The following is a 22,448-nucleotide window of genomic DNA, read 5'->3' on the forward strand; positions in this document are numbered from 1 at the left end:
TAGAAGAAAAAGAATTGTCTTGTCACTCAGCTACTCTCTTGACTACTAAGTTGTGAATTCAGGACAATTACTTTTAGAATGGCTTTTTACAAAAAAAAAAACTGACAGATACAAATTTTAAAAAACCATTTAGTATACCCTGTAAGAAAAAAAAAAAGAAAAAAAGTACTTCACTATATCAAATTTTCTTAAGTTCTATAGAAGTAGAATCTTTGCATAAAGGATCAGCAAGAAGTATTTTCCTTCCTCCACAGATCTGGTAAGGATGTGTAATGAGAACTGAACATGTATATGCAACACAGGATTGGCACAGTTCCTGACATGGACACGTGCTACCCACATCAGCCTTAACCGAATGAAAACGGAGTTCCTGATTTCAGAGAAGAGTCTCTTGACAATCTGGCACTTGGGCAACAAAAATAAATCTCACACACCAGCAGTTAATCCCACGAGTGAATTAAACCTTGCTGGCAGAAGCAGAATAAGTTATCTTCCTTCTCTTTGGTTTTTCTTTCGCTCAAGTAAATGTGTGAAGACAATTCCCGTTTAAATAAAAAAAAAAGGTTGATTATTAAATCAGAGCAATAGAATGATGTCAGCATCCAATTACCCAAACTTTACAACTAGCAGATGAAAGCACGTATTCCTATAAAAATTACTCATTAAGTAATATTTGAAAGCTAACTATCAGAAATGTCATTCAAAAAAATTTTTTTGCACATTCTACTTCAAATTAACATGCTTCTGGAATTCTTACTTTAGATAACACAGCTTTCAACTAAAGCTCTGAGAGAACCTCTTAACTCAAGAGGGTAAGTTTATTAGCCTGAGCACAGGAGCCCCCAAAATGTGTATAAAGACCTACTCACCACACTGTTCTTTCCCTTCAACTTTGTTTATTGATGTACTGAACATGAAAAAGTACAAAGAATCCAAACACAAAAGAAAACATGTACAGCCTCTTAAATACTCAACAGAATATATTTTCTATTCCAACAGATGTGAATTAAGTCATACTGTACAACTTCAAATAAATACCAGCCTTACATTTTATTAAGTGCTCTGATAAACACTGTAAAGTGAAGCACAATTTGCATGCCCTCTCATCAATGCCTTGGTTTGCTACAGTAGTATAGGAAAGAAGCATGTAGCTGCTGTTTTCCCATGAGGGAAACCTTATTTTTTTTAAGTATATACATGTATTTTGTTTTTTTAGTTTTTTTTTTTAAACGCAGAAGGTTAACTCTGACAATCTAAATGCACCTAAGGATATGAGAAAGTGCTAAGCCAATTGATTTCTGAATAGCATTGAGTGGGTCAGCATGAAAACTCGCTTATTCACTTTAGCACGCGCCTCACAGTATATGTACTGTACTATACTGAAAAATTTTATAACTACAATTTTAAATAATAAAAAAAACTCAACGCAACCGCAAAGATAATGTACAACTATGTTATGCATAGCACATTGCCTGTTCTAAGGGGAAGCATGTGAGCATCTCAGTTTATACAAAAAGCAGGACGTAACTATATAGTTCTCAGTGCATCCTGATGAAGGCATTTTTGCCTTCAGCTTTTTTGAAAATTTATTATAAGCTAGATGCTAATCAGAAAATATTTTGTATTTTTTAAAATTTCTTTCATACATGGTAAAGACTTATTTTATTATTTCCCCAAATAGTGGTTTAAGCATCATACAAAGTTAAATTTCAGTAGCATACAGATATTTATGATTTTTGTATGAAAAATGTAAGGAAATTTGTTCAAAACCTATGGTTATACTCATTTTTTTTTTACCACAAACATATTTATAAACGAAAATGTAGCATCACCATAAACAGCTGAAGCTAGACTATCTACAGACAAAATTAGCAACAAATCTGATGCACTGTAAATTCAAGTCCTCAGGACAACAAAAGTGATTAAGCAAGACCTCAAGTAACAATGTTAATGCCATTTACAAAGGAAAAAACTGATACAAAAACATTCAAAACCTGAACATCACTTGGCATGTAAGGGAAAAAAAAAAATCAAATTAGCTGAAAGGTTCATAAACACAAGGTCTTATTTACATTACACAAAGCTCAGGTGTTAGCCTTGAACGTAACTTTCAAAATACCTTCAAATATATCCAACTCAGATCACTTTTGCCGATTTGCTGCAGTACAAATCATGTGCAACATCTTTTTTTCCTTAAGACAAAACAATTCTTCAAACAATACTGCAAGTACATCACTAAACACCATGAGCTCTATCTGAAGGGATTTCTTTAGGAAGAACAGATTTTTTTTCCCCCATCTCTTGGTAATTTAAATTTCTTGCCTGCTCTTATATATTCTTTTGTAAATTTTTTTTATTTGTTTCAAAATCACAAATCAATGTGAGCCACCTATCACATAATAACCAGGATGATCAGACACTCCACTGGTGATTACAAAAACGAAACCAGCAGTGTTTCCCCCATTGATTCTACTCCTTTCATACAAAGATCTCAAAAGTAGTATTTTCTACATCATAAATCTTTCTAAATTTTCCAACCGCTGCAAATTTCCTGGTAAATTTTAAAAGCTCACTAGGTGTCATATGAAGAGATTTCTCAAAGTATTCAAGTCAAAATATTTGTTCCAGGACCAGTAAAAAGTTTCTCCAAATTTTCTTTTTTATAAAAATAGATGCTTTTTTTAAACCCACATCAAAGAGGCTCTTATCTCTTTGGCAAGGTACTGCTTTACGAAAAGTTCTCCAGTATTCTTACAATAAGCGTTTATAATGTAGCCCCCCCCTTCCCCAACCCAAATCATAATTACAAAATAAATACTGTTTTTAACTTCATAAATAAAAATGTAAACTTCAAAATACTTTTCTTAGACATAACAGCAATGCTTTAAATGTAAACCAAACACAAAGCTAATCAGAAAAAGAAATAAAAGGGGGAAAAAAAGACACAACCAACTGAAGAATTACAACACAAAGCCTCAATATTTACTCACAGGTTCAAGGCAGTTATGTAAAAAGAAAAGAAATGTCTTCCCTTAGCTGAAACACTTTAAAAGGTCCACCTTCTTCAAAGAAGGCAATAGAATGCAATGTGACAGGTAAAAACCCTGTACCTCTTGTCCATATTCAAACATAAAAGATATTTAAGAAGTTTTAATTCAAATACTAGCAATAAAAAATCTCACATATTTCTTAGGATGCTAAGTAGTCGTTTTATCCCCATCTCAACACTGACTTACAAAGACATTTACTAATGTATAAAGTTTCTCTTAACTTGCCTTTGTTGTATAGTTTTCATATATAAATGGACTGAGGACAAGAGCTCATTAGGCTTTGTGCGTTTTGTTTGTCTTAAAGGAGACCTGCAGTACTCTGTCTCCCAGACGGTATCCATTGAGGCTAGCTATCGCCATGGCAGCCTCATCATAGTTTGTCATAGTCACAAATCCAAAACCTTTGCATTTATTGGTGTTAAAGTCACGGATGACCTTCACGTTGGTGACAGCTCCAAAAGGCCCAAACATTTGCCACAGGATACTCTCATCTGCGTCAGGAGCCAGGTTGTACACAAAAATACACCACCCTGTTCCTGGGTGCCCAGGGATATTAATTCCAGCCAAACTGGTCATTCCATCAATGGTCATTGGAGAAAACCTACTAAACAAAATAGGAAACACACATACACACACACACACACACACACACACACACAAACACAACACACACACACACACACAAATAGAAACAGAGGTTGGTTACAGCAATGGACGTATTTCTTTTCCCCTCCCATCCCAAGAGTTTCAGTAACCCCCTCCCCTCCAACAGATACATACAACTATCTGATGTTTCAACCAAGGTCTGCATGTGGCTTGCAGTGACATGCTATACTGACAAGGTATTAATAAATTATGAAATGGTCATTATATGCTGTATTGAATAATATGATCCACAATAGCAAAGAAATATATTTAGAATATATTTAGAAGTGGTTTCATGAATTAAGCAGGACTGGGGGGAAGGGGTACCAACACATACGTACACATGCTATAGCGTCGCAATGCAATATAAAACAAATAATGGGGTTTTTAAAGACCAGGTGGCATCCAGTGGTATAAAAATACTCGAATCAACCGTGCTTCAAAAAAACAACTTTTCATTAGGTTGTACATGCAAAAGAAAACAACACAAACTCATGAAGGGTGTCACTCCCAAAATCAAAGAAACTAATCAATTATGGGAAGGGATTATGAGTATCATGAACCTCTATCATTACCTCTTTACTCCATAAGCCATATTGAGCAGATTGTCCAACCTGCAAAACATATATTTAGCAAACTTCAGTTTTTAATTTTCCCCTTGATGTTCAAGAAAGCTGGGTTTGTTACTGCCATCTTCCAAGGGGAGTATTTGTATGTTAATTCTATGTGAACTCTCAAAACTTTGGGTCTTTTCACATTCCTGAAAGAATGGGTACCCACTTCCCTAAGACACTAGTTCTTCCAATGGATACAGTTTATCCCTACAGTGATCAGAACCATACAGGCAAAATGTAAGTGGTCATTTGAGGACACCTTTCAGAGAGGAAATGTGGAGGCTCTGCAACAGTTCACCTTTGGATTCTCATCTATTACCAGGTAAATTCTAAGTGCTCCACATGCACCTACATGTACTTTATACTACTGTTACAAAAAAGAAGAAAGAAAGAAAGAAAACAGGCCTCAAATGGAGTCACCTGTGCTGAGCCCCATGTCAGCAAACCAAGACTTCATATCTAAGCTAAAAGTAAGTTCAAGAATACAAACTTTAACAATTAAGCTGGAATTACCTGGTCAGCTCTAGTGACCCCCACACCTTTCCCCCAAAGGAAGGTGACCCTCGTGACCTTGCCTGAAACAATCCACTCTTTGTTAGAAATGTCCCTTTTCCTGCTCCCTTCTGCCTGTAAAAGCCTTCCATTTTGTACAGCTCCTTGGAGCTCCTTTCTATTTGCTAGGTGAAATGCTGCCTGATTCATGAATTGTAGAATAAAGCCAATCTGATGCTCAAATTTACTCAGCTGAATTTTGTTTTTTAACATTAAATTTTATAACTACATTGACTCCTGTGTATACCAAGGCACACCGATTGACTTGCCAAAGACCATAGGGCTAGTGACACCAATATTCCATAAATTTCCCTTCAACCTCTCAACTCTGAAAGTCTTTCTTTTCTTACAAAATGGTGTATTACAGGTAGAAAGAACCTTACAGACCGTATTAGCTCAATCTGCCATTTCTCCGTGTGCTCAATTAAGGTGCAGAGAAAGACAACAGACTCATTGCTTCAGTGAGCAACAGGGCAAAAAGGTCAGACCCAGCGACTGATGCTTATTTTGACTACGCTACAGGAAGTGTAGCTCTACTCAAGGTCTAAGAAGCCAGGTAGAAACAAACCAACTTGAGCTTCTCTTAAAATTTTTAAAACAAAGTAGTTGCGGGTGCGTAGGTACTCTTTAAAACTCTCCATCCTTTTCCTATTTCAAAAATTAAGTTGATTTTATAATACTCGATTCTTCTTGCTTGGTCAGTTTCAAAGAGACCATTCTGATGTTCCAAATTTCCATAATGTGTACCAATTAATTACATGTGTTTAGAGGAGGTGGGCATAGCTTATGGTAGACGGAACCAACCTCAACTGCCACAATGTTCAGCACTCTCCAAGTGAGACCCTAAGGCAGGGGGAACAATTTTTTTCTTTAACACCTATGAAAGGTACGTCTGAAAAACACCTCAATGTTACTGTCTAACCTATGGCCTCAAATGAGGTTAGGGCACACATGAGAGAACAATTGCTTCAATCGCTTCTAGTTTTATAAAAGCCAAAAAACATCTCTTTCTGGTCTTTTAGAATTGGAAAAAGAATCTTCACACATTCCTATCCACAATAATCACCTCTGGGCATTTTGTGTGTTTTGCAAAAATGGAAAGAAATAACTGAGCTGATAAAATGCAAAGTGCAAGGAAACAGAACAAATCACAGTGACAAAGGATCCTCATCTGTGTGTGTCTGTCCTGTCCCAACACCCTCTCAGAAGCAGGGACATGTTCATTCCCCATTGTGCCACTAAGCATAAAGCACAGGCCTGGATCACTGCAAGTTTATAATAACTATCTGTTGACAAATAAAGCAATATGGTTACAAATACTATCCTTAACTACTTAATCCAGAATGAAAACTATCAGGAGGGCTGGTTGGGGAGCCTGTTTGTACATGCAAGGAGAAAGCATGTATGTGGAAAAAGTACACAGGTGGGAGGGCTTGGTTTTCTGCAGAGGCATTAAGTCAAAGATGTCATGCCTCTATATGCCAAAAGGCAGGCCACAAACACCAGAAATAAAGATGCATACAACTTAGTATATCACCAACCATAACATAATCTGATACAGATAATTTTATACAATGACTGGAATGATCAATAAAGAATGCATTTGGCATATGATACCTGTAGAAAAGAATGGGAACTGAAGTCTCCTTCCTAAGTGCTGAAGGGCCCAGACACAGAGACACGTTATTGATTCACTCAAAATAGAATTACACCATCTCTGCCCAGGTAGGGGGTGTCCCACTTTGCCACCATCATCTTACTCTACCCACCGAAAGTCCAGAGATTGGATCTCCTAATCAAGTTTTCAGTATTTTCAAGACAGGAAACTAAAACTGCCCCAGAAGTGAATTACGTGTGTTAGGGGGAGAGACATCTCATTCACCATTCTTCATCCAAGGACCCTCTAGGCAGGAGGTCTAGGACATTTATACTAGGATCTCTGAGGACTCTCTCAGTGGGCCTCCTATGTGCCCCACCTATGAAATCCTATGATACACTGTGATCCTGCCCATGGATTTCTTTCCTCAGTACCCATTTTCAGAAAAAATTCAGTCTTCTGGAACTTAAGCCAAGTTATCTGTCTAAACACCATCCCCCACACACACACCAGCATCTCCTTCCACCCTCCTTCCTCTCTCCCACATCCCCCATTAACAAGGAGAGCCAGGAGGAGCATGGGACCTAAGAAACAGGACGTAGGCAAGGCCGAAAACTCCAGCCTGCATGCAGGTGGACCTGGCAGTTTTCCTGCTCTCTTGGCGCCACACACTCATGCTTCTCATGGGAGCTGTAAGAGAGCAGTTGGTGCTCCACATGGACACTATGCACCCCCAATCTTGTAGCAGCTGGAAAACTGTAAACTAAGCATCTTCTCTTGTAACTGCTTAGTTTACAGTTCGCTCAGACATAGGACCACTATTATTCTCCAGAATTATACATCTTTGCTGGGTGTGTCCAGAGCTCTAGGACAGTCATCTTTTATATGTGGTCATTTAAAAATAGAAGCCAATATTTAATGGAGATCAAGTTAGTAGTGTCCAAAATGATCCAGGGGGGTGTGAATGATGACGTACTACAGTGTGGCAAGAAAAGAGCCCATTAAAAAGATACTTTTAACTTTAAAAATATTCTTTACTCAAATTTAATGGATGCACTGCACCCAGTACCCTCACTCAGTCCCCATGCATTGCCTACTTTCTGAGGTAAGACTGAGCAGTCCATCAAGGGACAGTGACACTCTTCCCCTATTCTGTAGCTTGGATATAATCCACTTTACAAATAACACATGAAGTGGATATGGAGGATTAGATAGGGAAACCTAGCTTTAATTAAAATAATCCTCCAGGAAGAGGTAGCTTCACAAAGATTTCTATAAAAATCATCATCATCAGAGTCAGGACGACACGAGTAAAAGCAGCCCAAGTAAACAAAAACAGGGAGAGAGCTGACTATTTCTGATTATTTCTCCTCTTCCTAGTACAAAGTCCGTTAGACACAAGATAATCCAACATGAAGTTCAAAATTACCAAAGATAATTTTATGAATCTCGCTTTAAAGATAAAGGATTTATTAAGATACTGGATAAATGAAGAGTCAGTCAGCATGATAGTAAGACATTAAAATATTGTTTCTTTCATCTTTATATGTATTTTCTATGTTTGATTAGGGTTTATGAGTTCACAAATGTACTAGTACAAGCCCATGTTCATATAATTTATGAAAAAATATATACTGGGGATACTGTGTATAAACATTTTCTTCTCAACAGGAATACAACTCAGACTAGGCAATATTTTGAATAGAACCATATATTAGAGTATTCCCATTTCAAAGTTAGAGGTCTACAAAAAGAAAACACCAAGTAGTTTCCAAGAAATTTAGCTGACAGGTTATGGGGAGGCCCACACACAAGTAGAAGGGGAAATGTGAAGTCAATTCAAGTCAAAAATAAAAATATAAAGAGAGATTTACTAATGGGTAACAAGGTGCAACTCGAACTCTACAAATAATGGTTCTCAAAACCTCTCCAAAGCACTGGCCAAAATGTGCTTTGAAGTTAAACCACAAGATCATCAACTTACCCCTTTTCCCATTAGATGGTGTCATCTAACCTCTAAGAGAAAAAAATTATTCAGGAAGACTGATACCAGTTTCTTCCAAAAGGAAATTATGATACTAGCAACCAGCACATGCCTTCAACGCAACATAAGCACGGATTTAAAAGGCTCCTTTAAAAATGCATAAAGGCTTACAGAAGTAGGCACACAGGCCATCAGACTAGATCACAATCAATAAAATTAAAGCTGCTCCACAAGAAGAGACATGAAAAATTTGGCTAAAAGCTTAATTCTGACACCGTGTCCCAGAAATATACTTAAGGCTTGAATTATACTATCCATCCAAATAAATAAGGTTGGTTTTATTTTGAAAACTGTAGTCAATTAAGTAAGCATATAAGATCAGCTGTGCTCATGTTAAAATAATTCTCTATTCATATGGGTTGACTGAATCATAAACTTCACAAGCCCACTTTTGAACTTAAACGTTACTGCATGGGTTTTACATTTTTTTTGACCTTAAAAGATATGGTGCATTTCATGAATATTAAAAATATCCTTTACTATTATTATAATACCTATAACTTGTATTCTCCAATCTCTTTCAACTCCCAAGGTACTATGACAACATAAAAAACACAATGAGAAATGTTCTAAGTGTCTGCTGGAAGGTGACAAACTGAAGGCTAGAGCATTAGGACACAGATGTTAGGGACAAAATATTTCTGTAATATTTCTGTAATGATCTAGACTTGAATGAGAGAAGAGCAAAATACCAAAAAAAAACAAGCAAGTCCTTAATTCAACGGTCTTTATGAAGAGAAAGAAGATTCAACCTTAACTCAACAGAAGAGGAAGGAAGAAGGTAATGACACCAAGTTTTTAAAGTATTAAAAGCAACCAAACATTTACCAGGTTAAACCTGAACTCTAGGAATAAAGGCTCCCAATTTCTTCTAAAACTGAGTCTAGACCAAGCACTTTCACTGAGCTCAAAGACTAGTTCATTACTTATTATCTATACAGAGAGTATGAAAGGAAGGAACAGAGGGCGGCAGAGATGAGAGTCAGGAATTTGAAAGGACAATAAAAATCTCCGTTTTCTGAAACCGAGTCTCCCTTACAACAGACAATTCTTATTCCCTTGTTTTCAGAATTTCTTTTTCTAGGAGTCAAGGAAAGGAAGAATTTCAAGTTAATAACATATGGGACAGAAAGATAAAAGCAAAGGATGGGCAGAAAGATATTTAGAAAGATATTAAATTTGACCATCAGAACATCCTGGAAAGCTTTCCCAGCCCACAAGTAAGCAGCACGGAGCATGCAGGGAGTGGGCTGGGTGGGGCTGTGTGCAGACACCGCGGTTACCAGCCTGTCTGGGAGTCCCCTGCGTGCCTCACCATTTCAATGATCAGGCATTCTCCTGCAGATCCTGCCACCTCAGACCTTTGGTCTGATCCTCCTCATCATTCAGTCTTGACTCTCAGAACACAGTTTTACTTAATAACCACCATAAAATGAAACCAGAGCTTACAATGGAAAACACCAGAAATAACCAATAATTCAAAACGAACATAGCTCTCTATTAACATCAAACATTTTATATTTTCACGGGGTTGAAATCAGCCAGTAAGTCTCAAAGAACCTCCATGTAAGCTCAAAACTCTTTTCTAGACCCCAAGGAGTTCTGAAGTTAACTGAAGAGGCTGTCCAGGAAACACCTCTAAAATTCGTTCAAGTCTGCAAAATTTGCAGAAAATATTATTCACTTTAAGATGCCACGCAGGAAACCTATAGGCAGAGCTAAAAAACCAAACAAAAACAAACGGTTTTTTTTAAGATTTTTCTCCACAAGGGCAAGTATCAAGTTGTTCCAATGCATCTCTCCCCCTACAGCCATGGCCTCGACCACCCACCATAGTCAAAGGGAGCAGTGTTTCCTGACAATGTGTTGTTTTTGTTTTGTTTTTTTTCAACATCGCAAAGTTTAAAGCAGAGAGTGAACACAGGCTCAACCAACTGGGTAACCCAGTCATCCAGTTTCAAATGGATCCTTCTGACAGTACCACCTTTTCTGCCAGGGCAAAAGCTAGCCTAAGTAGGAACTGAACACAGTGTTTATGGCGAATTTCTTTCTCACACCTCAGGTGACACAGTTGAGTATATTTTTAAAAGCAGGTATCTGACCGATTTTATCTCCACTCTTTAACACTCTATTAATACCCCCATGAAAAAATGCATGTGATTTAAGCTCAAAAACATAACTCCTCATTAAGTTACATTTGTGATCCTATTTTTGGTTATTAACTATTCTGCCCCTGCAAGGAATGAAAGAAAACTGATAATGCACTTGGGATTTAAAAAAAAAAAAAAAAAAGAAATATTAGTATGGGGTTAGATGGAATTATGGCTGCAGTATATCATATGGCCAAAAAGGATATTAAAAAATGTTCTTGAAAAAAAACTGGGTGGCTTTGCTTATGAAACCAGAAGTTCTTTGTGCTGTGTTTAATGTTTTAAAGTCACTGTTCTCACATGCAGATTAAAATGACTCTTGATTTGATTGTTACCCCAGGTTTAAATTAAAACTTGAAAAACTGAAATATTTATGCTTGTCTACAAGATAGAATGTCTTCTTTGGGCTGAAGATGCATAGTCATTCTACGGACTACACAGGGGTCTGAAAACCACCACCCACAGGCCAAATCCACACTGCCATGTTTCTGTATAGCCCAGGAGTGAAGATTGGCTTTTATATTTTTAAAGAGCTGTTTAAAAAAAGGATCTATATGCTACAGAGACCATGACCCCCAAAGCCTAAAATATTTACTATCCAGCCCTTTATAGAGGAGGTTTGCCAACCCCTAAAATACAAGAAATAAAAATTTTAAAAGGGGAGAGGGATCCATTTGTAGAAACTTAATGTTTTCACATAGGTTGTATCTCCTTAGTGATGTACATATTATAAAACAAAGTAACTGAAAGAGCTTGACCTAAAAGCTAAAATACGAGAATAAAATCTTACCAAGAAAAAAAACTAGAAAGGGGAAATCAGAAGCACTGGAAACAGAACCCAGCATTCCGTAGGTCAGGGTTTCTCAGCCTCGCACTATTGATGTTTGGGGTTAGATGATTTGCTGCTGTTGGGGGTTATACTACACTGTAGGATGTTCAGCAGCATCCCTGACCTCTACCCAGTAGATTCCAGGAGCACCCGCACCCAAGTTGTGCCCACATAAATGTCTCCAGATGCTGCCAAATGTCCTGAGGGGCAAAATTACTCCCCATTTAAGAACGACCGCTATAGCTTATTGTCCTTTTTCGTTACCACCTTCAACATTAGCAAAAGACACTACACCCCAAAGAGGTTTCCTCTGTGCCCGTAAGAAAAAGAAAGAGACCACCACCAACAGTAAGAGCAAACCAGAATCCTGTCAACAAAAGTATTGCGCAGTGAACCTGAGAGTTCTGAGTGTAGTAGCTGGGCATAAGAACCAGACCATACTTACCTAAAACGCTGTGCCTGCTGAGCTAGTGGTCCTGGATACCTTCTGTTTGGAGACTGGTACAGCTGGGAAAGGATGGCCTGATTGGTTTTTTGGCTTGGATTATTAGCAAACTTTACAGTGATTGGCTCTGTGGCACCAGGAGGTTTCTGGCCATTTAGGCCTTTGATAGCTTCTTCTGCTTCAATCCGCTTGTCAAATCGAATAAACCCTACACCCCTTGATATGCCTATTGGTAGATTTGGGTAAGGATTTGGGAAAGAGGAAGCGGAAGGAGAAGGGAGGGAGAGAAGAAAGGATAAATTAATTTTTCCTTCTCAAAACATGTTTTCACCCACATGTAACATCTGCCACAAAATCACAGGAGGAGGAAAGTTTTACCTTACCTTAGTAGCAAGTCAGTCTAGAATCACAATTTTGTATTTTTTTTAATGCATGAAGTCATCTATACAATCTGAATACCCATTATTACATACCTACCAATAAGCCCAGACAAACAGAAAGCAGGCAAATATGTCCATGTTCTCCCTACCTGCCGCCTTCTCTCTCCGCATATACTCTCTTGTCTTTAATAATGTCAACAACAGCATGCTTGATTTCTATTTCTCAAATTACAGTATTGGATAAGTAGCTCAGAAATGAAGGGCACAGGAGCTTCCTCTCTTGTAACGAGGAGAACAGAACCAGGCACTTGCTAAAAATGCTAAAAAGCTATGCTAAAAACACATCACAGTGGTTGAAAGATATTTCAGCTAAATTTTTGAATAAAGTTCTACTTAGTAATATTACATAGGATACTGGCCCGCTAAGAAAAATGTCTGAAGAGGCTTTTCCAGTTCCCTGAAACTCCCCCCACTGATTTTAACTAGCTATACTTTATGAGAGAAACAATATTATATGGAGAAAAAGGGATAAAAGAGGACCTACATTTTTAAAATAAAGAAAATAGAAATAAAGCCTCAAAGCTTTCTGGCTTTAGCAGTATTGGTCCTATGGAAATGCCATTCTCTGTCTCATGCTCTCCCCACTCTGAGAGACAAGAATAGGAAAGCAGAGGGATGGCCAAATACTGGTCCAGCTTTTGAAAAATGGCAGAGAAAAACCCAACCCATTCCATTTAATTAGCTCTACTGGGCCAGTTGAGGTGGGGTGGCCACAGCTGGCCATCCAGAGATAAACAGGTGTAGGGAAATGCTTTCTTGGCAAGCAAATTGGTACTAGCTGTACTAGCTTGGGACTAGTAGCTAGAAAAGTCTAGATGATTCAGAGTATGTCAATTAAGAATAGAACGAAAGGTTATTGAGAAAGACAGGCTGAGAAAATGTACTAGACCATCATGATTTATAGGAACTTTAAAAAGGAATGAAGTTCTACTTGCTTTATAATTAACACTGTGTAAGTTCAATGGCTTAGAATTTTATTCTAAGGTGGAGGCATTTCTTCCATATACACTTACCTCAGCCCATACCACTTTTCCTTTCCTATTTAAGTTTTATCAGCTGTACACTATCACCACCTGATGGCTGAATAACAAAATTGCAGGGTTTTCTTTTCCATTTCAGGTAAAGTGAATAATTTCACCTTGAAAGTCGTTAAGTATAAAGAGTAAAGATAAAATGGTGAAATGACAGTAAATGTATTCTTTTAGCTATCCACTAACATGAAGAATTAATAACCCCTAGAGCTTAACTATTCCATGAGGAAAGCATTAGATTAGCAATGCAATAGCCTCCACACAGACTGAGTCACCTAAACCTGAGGTCCTCTAACTTGAGCATGCATCAGAATAACCCAAAATGGGGGGCACCTGGCTGGCTCAGTCGGTTAAGCATCTGACTCTAAGTTTCGGCTCAGGTCATGATCTCATGGGTTGTGAGATGGAGCCCAAAGTCTGGCTTGGTGCTCCGTGGGGAGTCTGCTTGAGATCCTCTCCCTCTGCCCCTCCACCCACTTGTGAGTGCACACTCTCACTCTCTCTCTCTCTGAAATAAATCTTAAAAAAAAAAAAAAAAAAAAAGAATAACCCAAAGGCTTGGTACAATGCCCACCTTCAGAGTTAAAGAGATGGGACTTCGGTAACAGAAGTGAAATCTACTCTCCACTCACCAGGTTTTCATTAAGAATTATGAATTAAAAAGCATGAATGATATGAACCAAAAAAAAGGGCATTTCTGTTGCTTAAAGCAAATTTACCTGGATTGCTAGATCTGGATTTCTTCTATTTAACCAACTAGCAGTCTGTGTGATACAGAATGTACAAGGAAGATTATAAAATGCAGCTATGATGAAAAGACCATATTTTTTATATTCCTTCCCTAGACAAAATTTTCTTCATACAGCAAAACCTATAGGCCATTCTCCCAAGCATGTATATAATATCTCTCTACCCAGAACTCTAAGGAGGATGCTTCTTATGTATGAAGCCAATTAACAGCACAGGGGAGCAGAACACGGGCTGCTTCTGTTCAAAGTCAGATCTTCACTTGAATTAACAACTTGGCCTGATTTTATTCTGTAGTTAATCTACTGCATCTTTTTTTTTTTTTTTTTTTTTAAGATTAGAGCAGAAAAAAATGATGTAGAATCTAAAAAGACAACAGATCAGTGAGACCAGGAGCTGCTTCTTTGAAAAGATCAACAAAACTGATAAACCTCTAGCCAGATACATCAACACAAAAAAGAGAGAGGACTCAAAATCAGAAATGAAAGAAGAGAAATAACAGGCCCACAGAAATACAAAGGATTGTAAGAGATTATCCACTGCTTCCCTTAGAAAGAAAACAGACATTGTAATACACGATGATGCAATCTCCTCGGGTGGTATTAGAAGAGACAGAGAAAAAGGAGAAAGAAAACAGGGAAAGTGAGAGGAAAGAAAAGGAAGAAACACAAAGAAAATTAAAGAGGAAACTCTATCATAATGTTTTCCCCAAAACTCACAAAATCTTAATGTGACTGCTTGAGTATATGGCACTACTTAATTTTCCCCTCCTTACCATGTTTCTCTGTTTTCAATATGTTTTTAAAAAGAATACACATTGTTTTTATAGTAGAAAATTATAATTTATTCTTTAAAATCCATAATCAAATCTTTACTGCTAGCTTTTCTTTAAAAGCTCTGGCAGAAGAGCTCCCTTACAAAAGTTTTAATAAAAACCTATCAGTCTCCTCATTTCGGTTTGGTCAAAAGTTATACCAGGCATAAAATACATTTTTAACATTCAAAATGTCAAACTCTTACACATGCCCATCTGATACAGCATGGACCTGGAAACCAGCCCGAACGCTAGTGTGGACACAGTGTCATCCTCCCTTAGAGAACAAGGTACATACTGCTGCATTAAACTATGCTTTTTACAAAAAAACAAGACTGTTTTTAGGAGGAGTACTTTATGAGGAGGATAGGGGCTTTCTTCACGCAGCAGCTTGTAAATGAGGATTATACCACCTACAAATTTATTACATGCCATAAAACAGACTTCGAACCTGCCTCTTCGGGGTGGAAATGACTCAAGCTCACTCACTCCACTCCACAATCTATTTTTATCCATGCATATTTATGAACAATTCCAGCAGAAAATTGCATTTTCTGGTCCACATATACCTTTGATGTGTACCAGAGGCAAGACTGCTGTATGGAAAGGCAGACTATTCCACAATGTGCCACTCAGAAAGTGTAAAAGATTGTGTAGGGCAGCTGCCTACTTACCAGTGACCTGGTCAACAAGAATACGAGAAGTAATGATGCGGCCATACTGTGAAAAGAGCTGCTCCAACTCCTTCTGGGTCATTGTTTTCGGAAGTCCGCTGACGTACAAATTCGCATCTCTGATAGAAGCTGAACTTGGGCGAGCATAGGAAACCTAGGAAAGGAAAATGAAGTTAAGCATTCACGCACACTCAGTTCCCTCCCTTCAGAAACTCAAGGACTGTCTAAAGTTAGTCAGCAGCTTTTCCATACAGAGAACGTAACAGTGAAGTTAAAGCAGGTCCGGTGTTAACAGTTTTACTCATTTCTGGAGAAAATGCTCAACAAATGGGAAATGCCACTCCCTCCAGGGGCGGGGGGGGGGGGGAGGGAGAAGAAAAGATAGAGTATTTATCCCTAGGTTTGCAGGTTTTCAAAACAAATCACAGAGCACAGTACTACTCATGGTAATAGGCTGTCCTCAGTGGGGCCAACCCCCTAAACCAGGAATGTAAGCTCAATCGAATAATTACGCTTAAGGACTCTCAATTCATCCAACACATTCTTGTGACCTGTTTTTGAGCCTCTCCCATCTCTGCAGGTGGTGGTACAAAGTTTCTAAAAAGTCACCCTATTATCCATAAGTATGCCTTTTAGATTCATTGCCAAAATAACTTTCTATCATCCCTAAACTCCCAGAAATTTAAGTATGTGAAAGAGCTAGATCCCTTGTTATTCTTTGCTTTTTGTCTTCTTGTCTACAAGTCTCTGTAACATTGATTTTTCCAAAAGGTCTTGAGTCCCTTTATTGGCTCTACCTACCATTTTATGTATCCTTTCAAAATGCTTCCTCTCTTTAAGAAATAGTGTCCAAAATTCTAGAAGGATGGAAGACAAAATAAGTCTGCCTGTATTTATTTGTAATCAACATTCTTCACGTAAGCTCTAAGGAACTACATCTCTCTTTCTTATCATGGTTATCCTCAATATCTTGGCATGTGATAGATCCTTGAATATTTGCTGAGTAAAACCCATCTAATACCCCACTGATCCTGTGGGTCCATACCAGCTTGCTAGACCAGAGGATTTAAGGGACAGTTCATGCAGTCATCAAGAGCTTGCCCAAATTATAATCAACGGCTCTTTGCTTACATCTATCTCTGCCAATTTTCAGATAGTTCTAAGTCTCACGTGCTATTCCTGACCACATTCTCTCTGGTTTTTCCTGGACTATCTAACTGCAAGAACTGCACAATACAGCCCCCATCTTTCAGATCATTCATAAAAATGGCCAGTGGGTCTAACTCAGATTGATTTTTCAGGTACCATAACATGATAACTTCTGCTTGCTACTTTTATCTATTAGTATCCACCTTTAATCTAGTCCATTGTTCATTACAAAAACAACAACAACAAAAAAACACCATCTTTTCAATTTAAACAAGCTTTTGGTATTTTCAAATATTTTCCTCATGGTTTAAATTATGTCCACAGTGTTATCACCTTTTTATTTTTGGCTTTTCAGGGGGAAAGAAAAAAAGCCAGGTTTTATACTCCTTTATAAAAGTCTTGCTATCTTTCATCCCTGCCCCGCTAGTGTTAACATTTAATATTCTTATCTTTTATTCAACAAATTTGCTCATTAACTAGTGAAAATACACCTATTGGTCCAAAGACTGTATCTGAAGTCAAGTGAGCACTGTCTTATCCTACAAACACAAGGAATTTAGAATAGTGGTAGAGAGCATAGATAACTATTCACATGTGCTTTTTCTCTACACCTAAACACTTAAGAAGAATGAAGACTGGGGAACTTAAATGTTAAAAATAAGAAATGAAGGAAAATTCCAAGTGATCACCAAAATAATTCAAGTGGAATCTAGTCTTGGGACTGCTATTAACTGAAAAAACAAAGCAAATGAATTACACATGCACTCAGCGGTATGAAAAAATGAATACCCAGTTTCTTTTCTAAAGCACAATTCTCAATTATCAGGGTAAGCTAAAAATCCCACCACTTAAACTCTTGCTGTCAGTGCAGGGAGCTCTCAGCAAGTCAGCTGTTGGTCTGCTCCGGATCAGCGACTGAAGAGTTCCCTTTAGCAAGAGCCACTTCCCACAGGCAACGGAGTCAGCATCTGCATATTCTCAAAGTTAAGCTGGGAGGCTCCCTTCCAAGGGCTGATGAAGCATGGGCTCAAGCAAGGCATGAAGTAGTATAATGTAGTTATAGGGGACAGCTCTCTAACCAGTATGCCTGGGCCCAAAACTATGTGCAAGTCATTAAAGGCTCGGTGAACTTGCATAAATTATGTAAGTCTATTATCACATAACTGGACCTTCTTTGTATAGTTATTAGGATTAATAAAATAATTTTTTTAATAAAATAATTTCTAATCTACATAAAATTCTTAGCACAGAACCTAAAAACCTAGGTGACTATAAATATTATTTACTTCTCCATGCATCTGAGAATATAGGTAAAGACACAGACCATTAAAGTTGAGAGTAACCTGAGTCCATTACTGTGTTCCAGAATAATTTACTCATGCAGTGACATTTACTGCTCTGTGCATTTCAGAAGAGTGTGGGTGGAGTGTTTTAAAAGTTATCCTAAAATATATTTAGGAAAACGGGTTTATATTTAGTGCTTATATAAAAGCTTTGAAAACATACTTGGGTCAGTTATGTTATCTGCTTTTTTTTTTCTTCAACATCTGGTCTTGAGTTCACATTGCTTCTTTAATTCTCAGCCTGTACTGACAATATTTTATTTTCTGTATTCTTGATGCTCTAGCATCTGGGGCCTTGATCCTGGAGAGACTGCCCCTCCCAGGGATAGCTACTTCCTGGGAGATAGTAAATGACTCCCCTGTGAGCATGCCTTTGATTTATAAACAACCAATCCAGAGCCCACAGCCATAACTCCTTTATCAAATTCTCACACACCAAGCCTATCCCCCCTGCCCTAACCCCAGAGCCAGATGCCTGACAACTAGGAACCCCTACCCCCCACCAGGCTAGAGTCCTCCAAAATTACTCAAACTAACCAATGCTAAACCCATTCAGCACACCTACTCTGCCTCGCCCTTTACTTCCCACTAGGAACTCCAATAAAAGCTCTGGGCCATGCTCTGCCCTCCTCTCTGCCTCTTGACCATCCCTGATGCTTCCCCATGTGGCCCTACATGTCATGTTGCACCCCCTGTTTCTAAAGATCTGTAACTATAAACTTCTTTCTTCATAACAATCATTTCCATGTCTGCACGTCCTACCATACCTGATTAAAACAAATCCTGGGTACGTTTTTAGAATGCAACCACGTTAAAAGGGCTCCAAGAACCAATAATAAGCCTCCTCAAGAGTATTTTTCAGTAACTTCGTCAGGAACTGGTTCCCATCACCACAGGCAGGACAGAGGTGACTACATTGCATATAAACTCACGGTAGTAACAAATAATATTTCCATTTAATTTACACTTAGGGACTTACGAGACTTCACCATGTGCAAAAGCATTTTCAAATAGGGTGTTTTGTTTGTGAGAGGTAAGGCGCACATTAGTATTTTATAGCTGGGCAAATAGGTATAGACAAGGTAAATAACATGCCTAATGTTACATACCACTGGATTCAAACTGATCTTCTGACCCCATGTCCTTGTATCCTTGTCCAGTTTTCTTTCTACAATTTACCACACTATAGTAACTTTTGTTTTGAAAGTTTGGAAAAATTAAATGAATCTTGGTTGTTTCTTATAAACATACAGACACACACACACACACAGTGAAATTGAGCTAAGACAGAAGAGGATGACACTAGAAATTATAGTTAGGTCAAAGTTATTTTATTTCATTTTCCATTAATATTTCTAAAAAGTAACTTCTCCCAAGAATGAGTGGTCACTAATTGAGATTTACTGCAGAAACTGCATGGTAATTAGAATTTTTAAATTAGTTTTTATTACTTTCTAATTCTTAGAATGAATTAAATGAGCAATGTATCTCCCCTCTATCCCTCATCCATTTCCAAGAAATAAAAATGTAAGGAAGGGCAACCATCCCTCTCCCAGACCAAGGGGTTACGTCTGGCCCCTACACCTTTGTTTCTCAGGATTAACAGGCCCCTCCCCTGCTCTATCAAAGACATCACTGTCAATAACATCATCCCTTCCAAGACAAGTATTTCTTCTTCTTCCATTTCATAGGATTATCAATGGAATGTACTTAGATCAAAGTAGGAAGACGACTCCCCCAGTGGGATAAGGACTTGTACTTGGAGATTCAAATCAGTTTCCAGACAGAATTTTATATCTAGAAATTATCAGCAACCTTCTCCATTCTGATTTTTCTGTGGATGTGAAGCTTGTACTGGTGCCTTGAATCACTAGGAGAACCACTCTTGAGCTATCTTAAACCTCAGAGTGTTAAGTCTATTTTTATCGTTCTTCAAGGTTAAAACCTCTTGGAGAAGACCCAAGAGATGGTTTTGTTTTATGGCAAATTATGTATTAGAAATACTTCAATACAATGAACCTCCAGCATACGTCCCAGTGGGGTCAAAATAGCTTCTTCCTTCACCAACTGCAAGCTGTTCTCCAATCTACATTCACTGGATTAACAGAATGGGTTTGGATTTTAAATTTTCACTGCCATTTAAACAGGTGAGTATTTAATGCCTGAGGAGCAAGGTTATGAAATGTCAAAACTACTAAGTGAAGGATCTAATTTAAGAGGCAGCCAGAGAGCCTGCAATTTAAATATTTAAAGATGGTACAGGGAGTACAACACTGAACACCAATCTACTCCAAAGACAGCAATTTAAAACTCAGGTTTATTCTGGAATTTCTCACAACCCTACAAGTGATATAATAAACAAAGACAAGCAATACTGAGATTACTTGAGGGGCAGGAAAGGAAGCAGTCAGAAGTACCAAGCAAATAAACGCTCTAACCAATGGCTTCTCAAATTGTTCCTCACAAATGAGATCACACTGGACAAAATAGAGATAAAAATAGATTTATCAAAGTAATTAGGTCTTGAAAATGGAATAGTTTGAAACAATATATTCCTTGTAATTAAAAACTCATTCCTTCATCAGCAACTAAAACTAATTATACATTAAACATTCAAGGACAAGTAACACATATACTAAGAATGGGCTATCAAAACACAAGTTAATCAAAATACACAGAATTAAAAGGAAGGAAAATATCTTTTGGATAAGAATTAGTTCTTTATTACACGTACATAGTAAAGTTTAAAATCCCAGTACATTACTTTCATTAGAAGTCCATCGAAATGCCTCTGTCCAAAAACACAACTGCTCTCATTTCTCTCTGATTCATCAAGGAAAGATCAGTGATAGTGGACATTAATACCAACAGATTAAAGAGATAAGGTCTATAAATGAACAAAGCAATTCCTTCTTTATTAAACTAAGGACATTTGAAAAATCTCCCACTGGCAAGATCACCACCGAACAACTTTTCTATCACTTGTCAATTACTGACCCAGGACTATAAACATTAAACCTAAAAATTAGATCCTTGCCACTTCCCACTTTTTTTGAAAAGCTCCATTCAATCTCATCAGCTGAAAGGAGTGGACAAGGTCACGCTTGTGCCTATTTAAACTGAGAATTAATTGCTGTTCATATCAAAAAATGGAGTCTTGATGGGGCTGTCTGAAAAAATGACAATCTCATTAAGTAAAAGTTAGCTCTGGTAGAGTGTAGCAAAGGTCTTGTGGCAGCATTAAGCCTCTACAGACAGGTGGCTACACCGGACCCTCCAAAAGAGCTCAGAAGTAAAGTACATAGAAGGATGTGATCTCCAACCACAATTCAGGCCACAGACCCAAATTCACCCAAAAGGAAGACTGTACTTTTATCTGCTTCTAAATGCAAAACCCTGCCAGGAACAAGTCTCAAACACACATCAAGGCATATACATATCACAGCCTAAGATTAAGTTTTTTAAGGGCATGCATGTTTCACAAAGGGTTGCAAATGAGTAACCCTGAGAGAACAAAGCATACGGAAATAAGTCCATAAGAAATTAAAGATTAGCTCTAGCAAAGGTGTTAGAGCTAAAAGCAATAATCACCCCTAGCAGGAAGGCTTAAAAAGGGTATTATAGATTAGGGGAGTTACCTTTAATAGGTATTCCAAGACGCAGAATTCAGAAAACTACATCAGTGGAAAATACATGTGAGACCTCAAATTTTACTGAGACTTGATCTGTTAAATGCTTTAAGTCTCATAAAGATTGTTTTAATTCAAGCAACACCATGGAACACATTTGATTGTGTTCTTCTCTGCTTCGAATCCCTCCGGGGCTCCCTAATGCTTTAAGATTAATTTCAAATTTCTTAGTTCTTTATGCTCGGGGCACTGACTCCCTTTTCTATATAAACACACACAACCTTCAGTAGTTTTCCAAACCTTCCTCTCTTACTTCCCTGTTCTAGTACAACCTGCTCCTCCCACTCAACAAAATGTGAGTCACTTTGGACTCAACAAGGGCATCACCAAGTGCCTCACGTCCACTCTCATCCAGTCCAAGTTAGTACCCTTGCCGTACGGTACCCAACCTGCATCACACACATCTTGTTCTTGTCCACACGGAGCAAGCCAAGACAAACTTGTCTTTTATCCTGTCTTGCGTCCTTAAAGTAAGAAACCTTGTCTTTACCCTACTTTGCACACCCTGGTACCTGCCACACATTTACTGTAATGAAGAGGATTTATAATCACACACTAAGTGGGGAAACTTCATGTTTGAAATCTTGTCTAAAAAGTTAGGAGGGGCCATAATCTGCTTTGTGATATAGCAAACG

The 22,448-nt window shown here is 37.9% G+C and overlaps 1 protein-coding gene across 10 annotated transcripts in view; it reads right to left on the reverse strand.

Moving 5' to 3' along the window:
* Nucleotides 1-876: 876 nt before the first annotated feature.
* ELAVL2 (ELAV like RNA binding protein 2) overlaps nucleotides 877-22,448 on the reverse strand; it is a 163,304-nt gene continuing 141,732 nt past the window's right edge. For 9 of the 10 annotated variants that reach the window (XM_078061316.1, XM_036082681.2, XM_036082673.2 and 6 more), the window contains 4 exons: nucleotides 15,633-15,786; nucleotides 11,927-12,152; nucleotides 4,271-4,309; nucleotides 877-3,654 (listed from right to left, as the gene is read on the reverse strand). In XM_078061316.1, the coding sequence (XP_077917442.1) occupies nucleotides 3,324-3,654; nucleotides 4,271-4,309; nucleotides 11,927-12,152; nucleotides 15,633-15,786 (750 nt within the window). In that variant the 3' untranslated portion in view covers nucleotides 877-3,323. The remainder of the gene's footprint in view (nucleotides 3,655-4,270; nucleotides 4,310-11,926; nucleotides 12,153-15,632; nucleotides 15,787-22,448) is intronic. The other variant, XM_036082670.2, reaches the window with a different exon arrangement.

Source organism: Halichoerus grypus, chromosome 14 (genome assembly GCF_964656455.1).
Source record: "Halichoerus grypus chromosome 14, mHalGry1.hap1.1, whole genome shotgun sequence".
NCBI classification, from domain to species: domain Eukaryota; kingdom Metazoa; phylum Chordata; class Mammalia; order Carnivora; family Phocidae; genus Halichoerus; species Halichoerus grypus.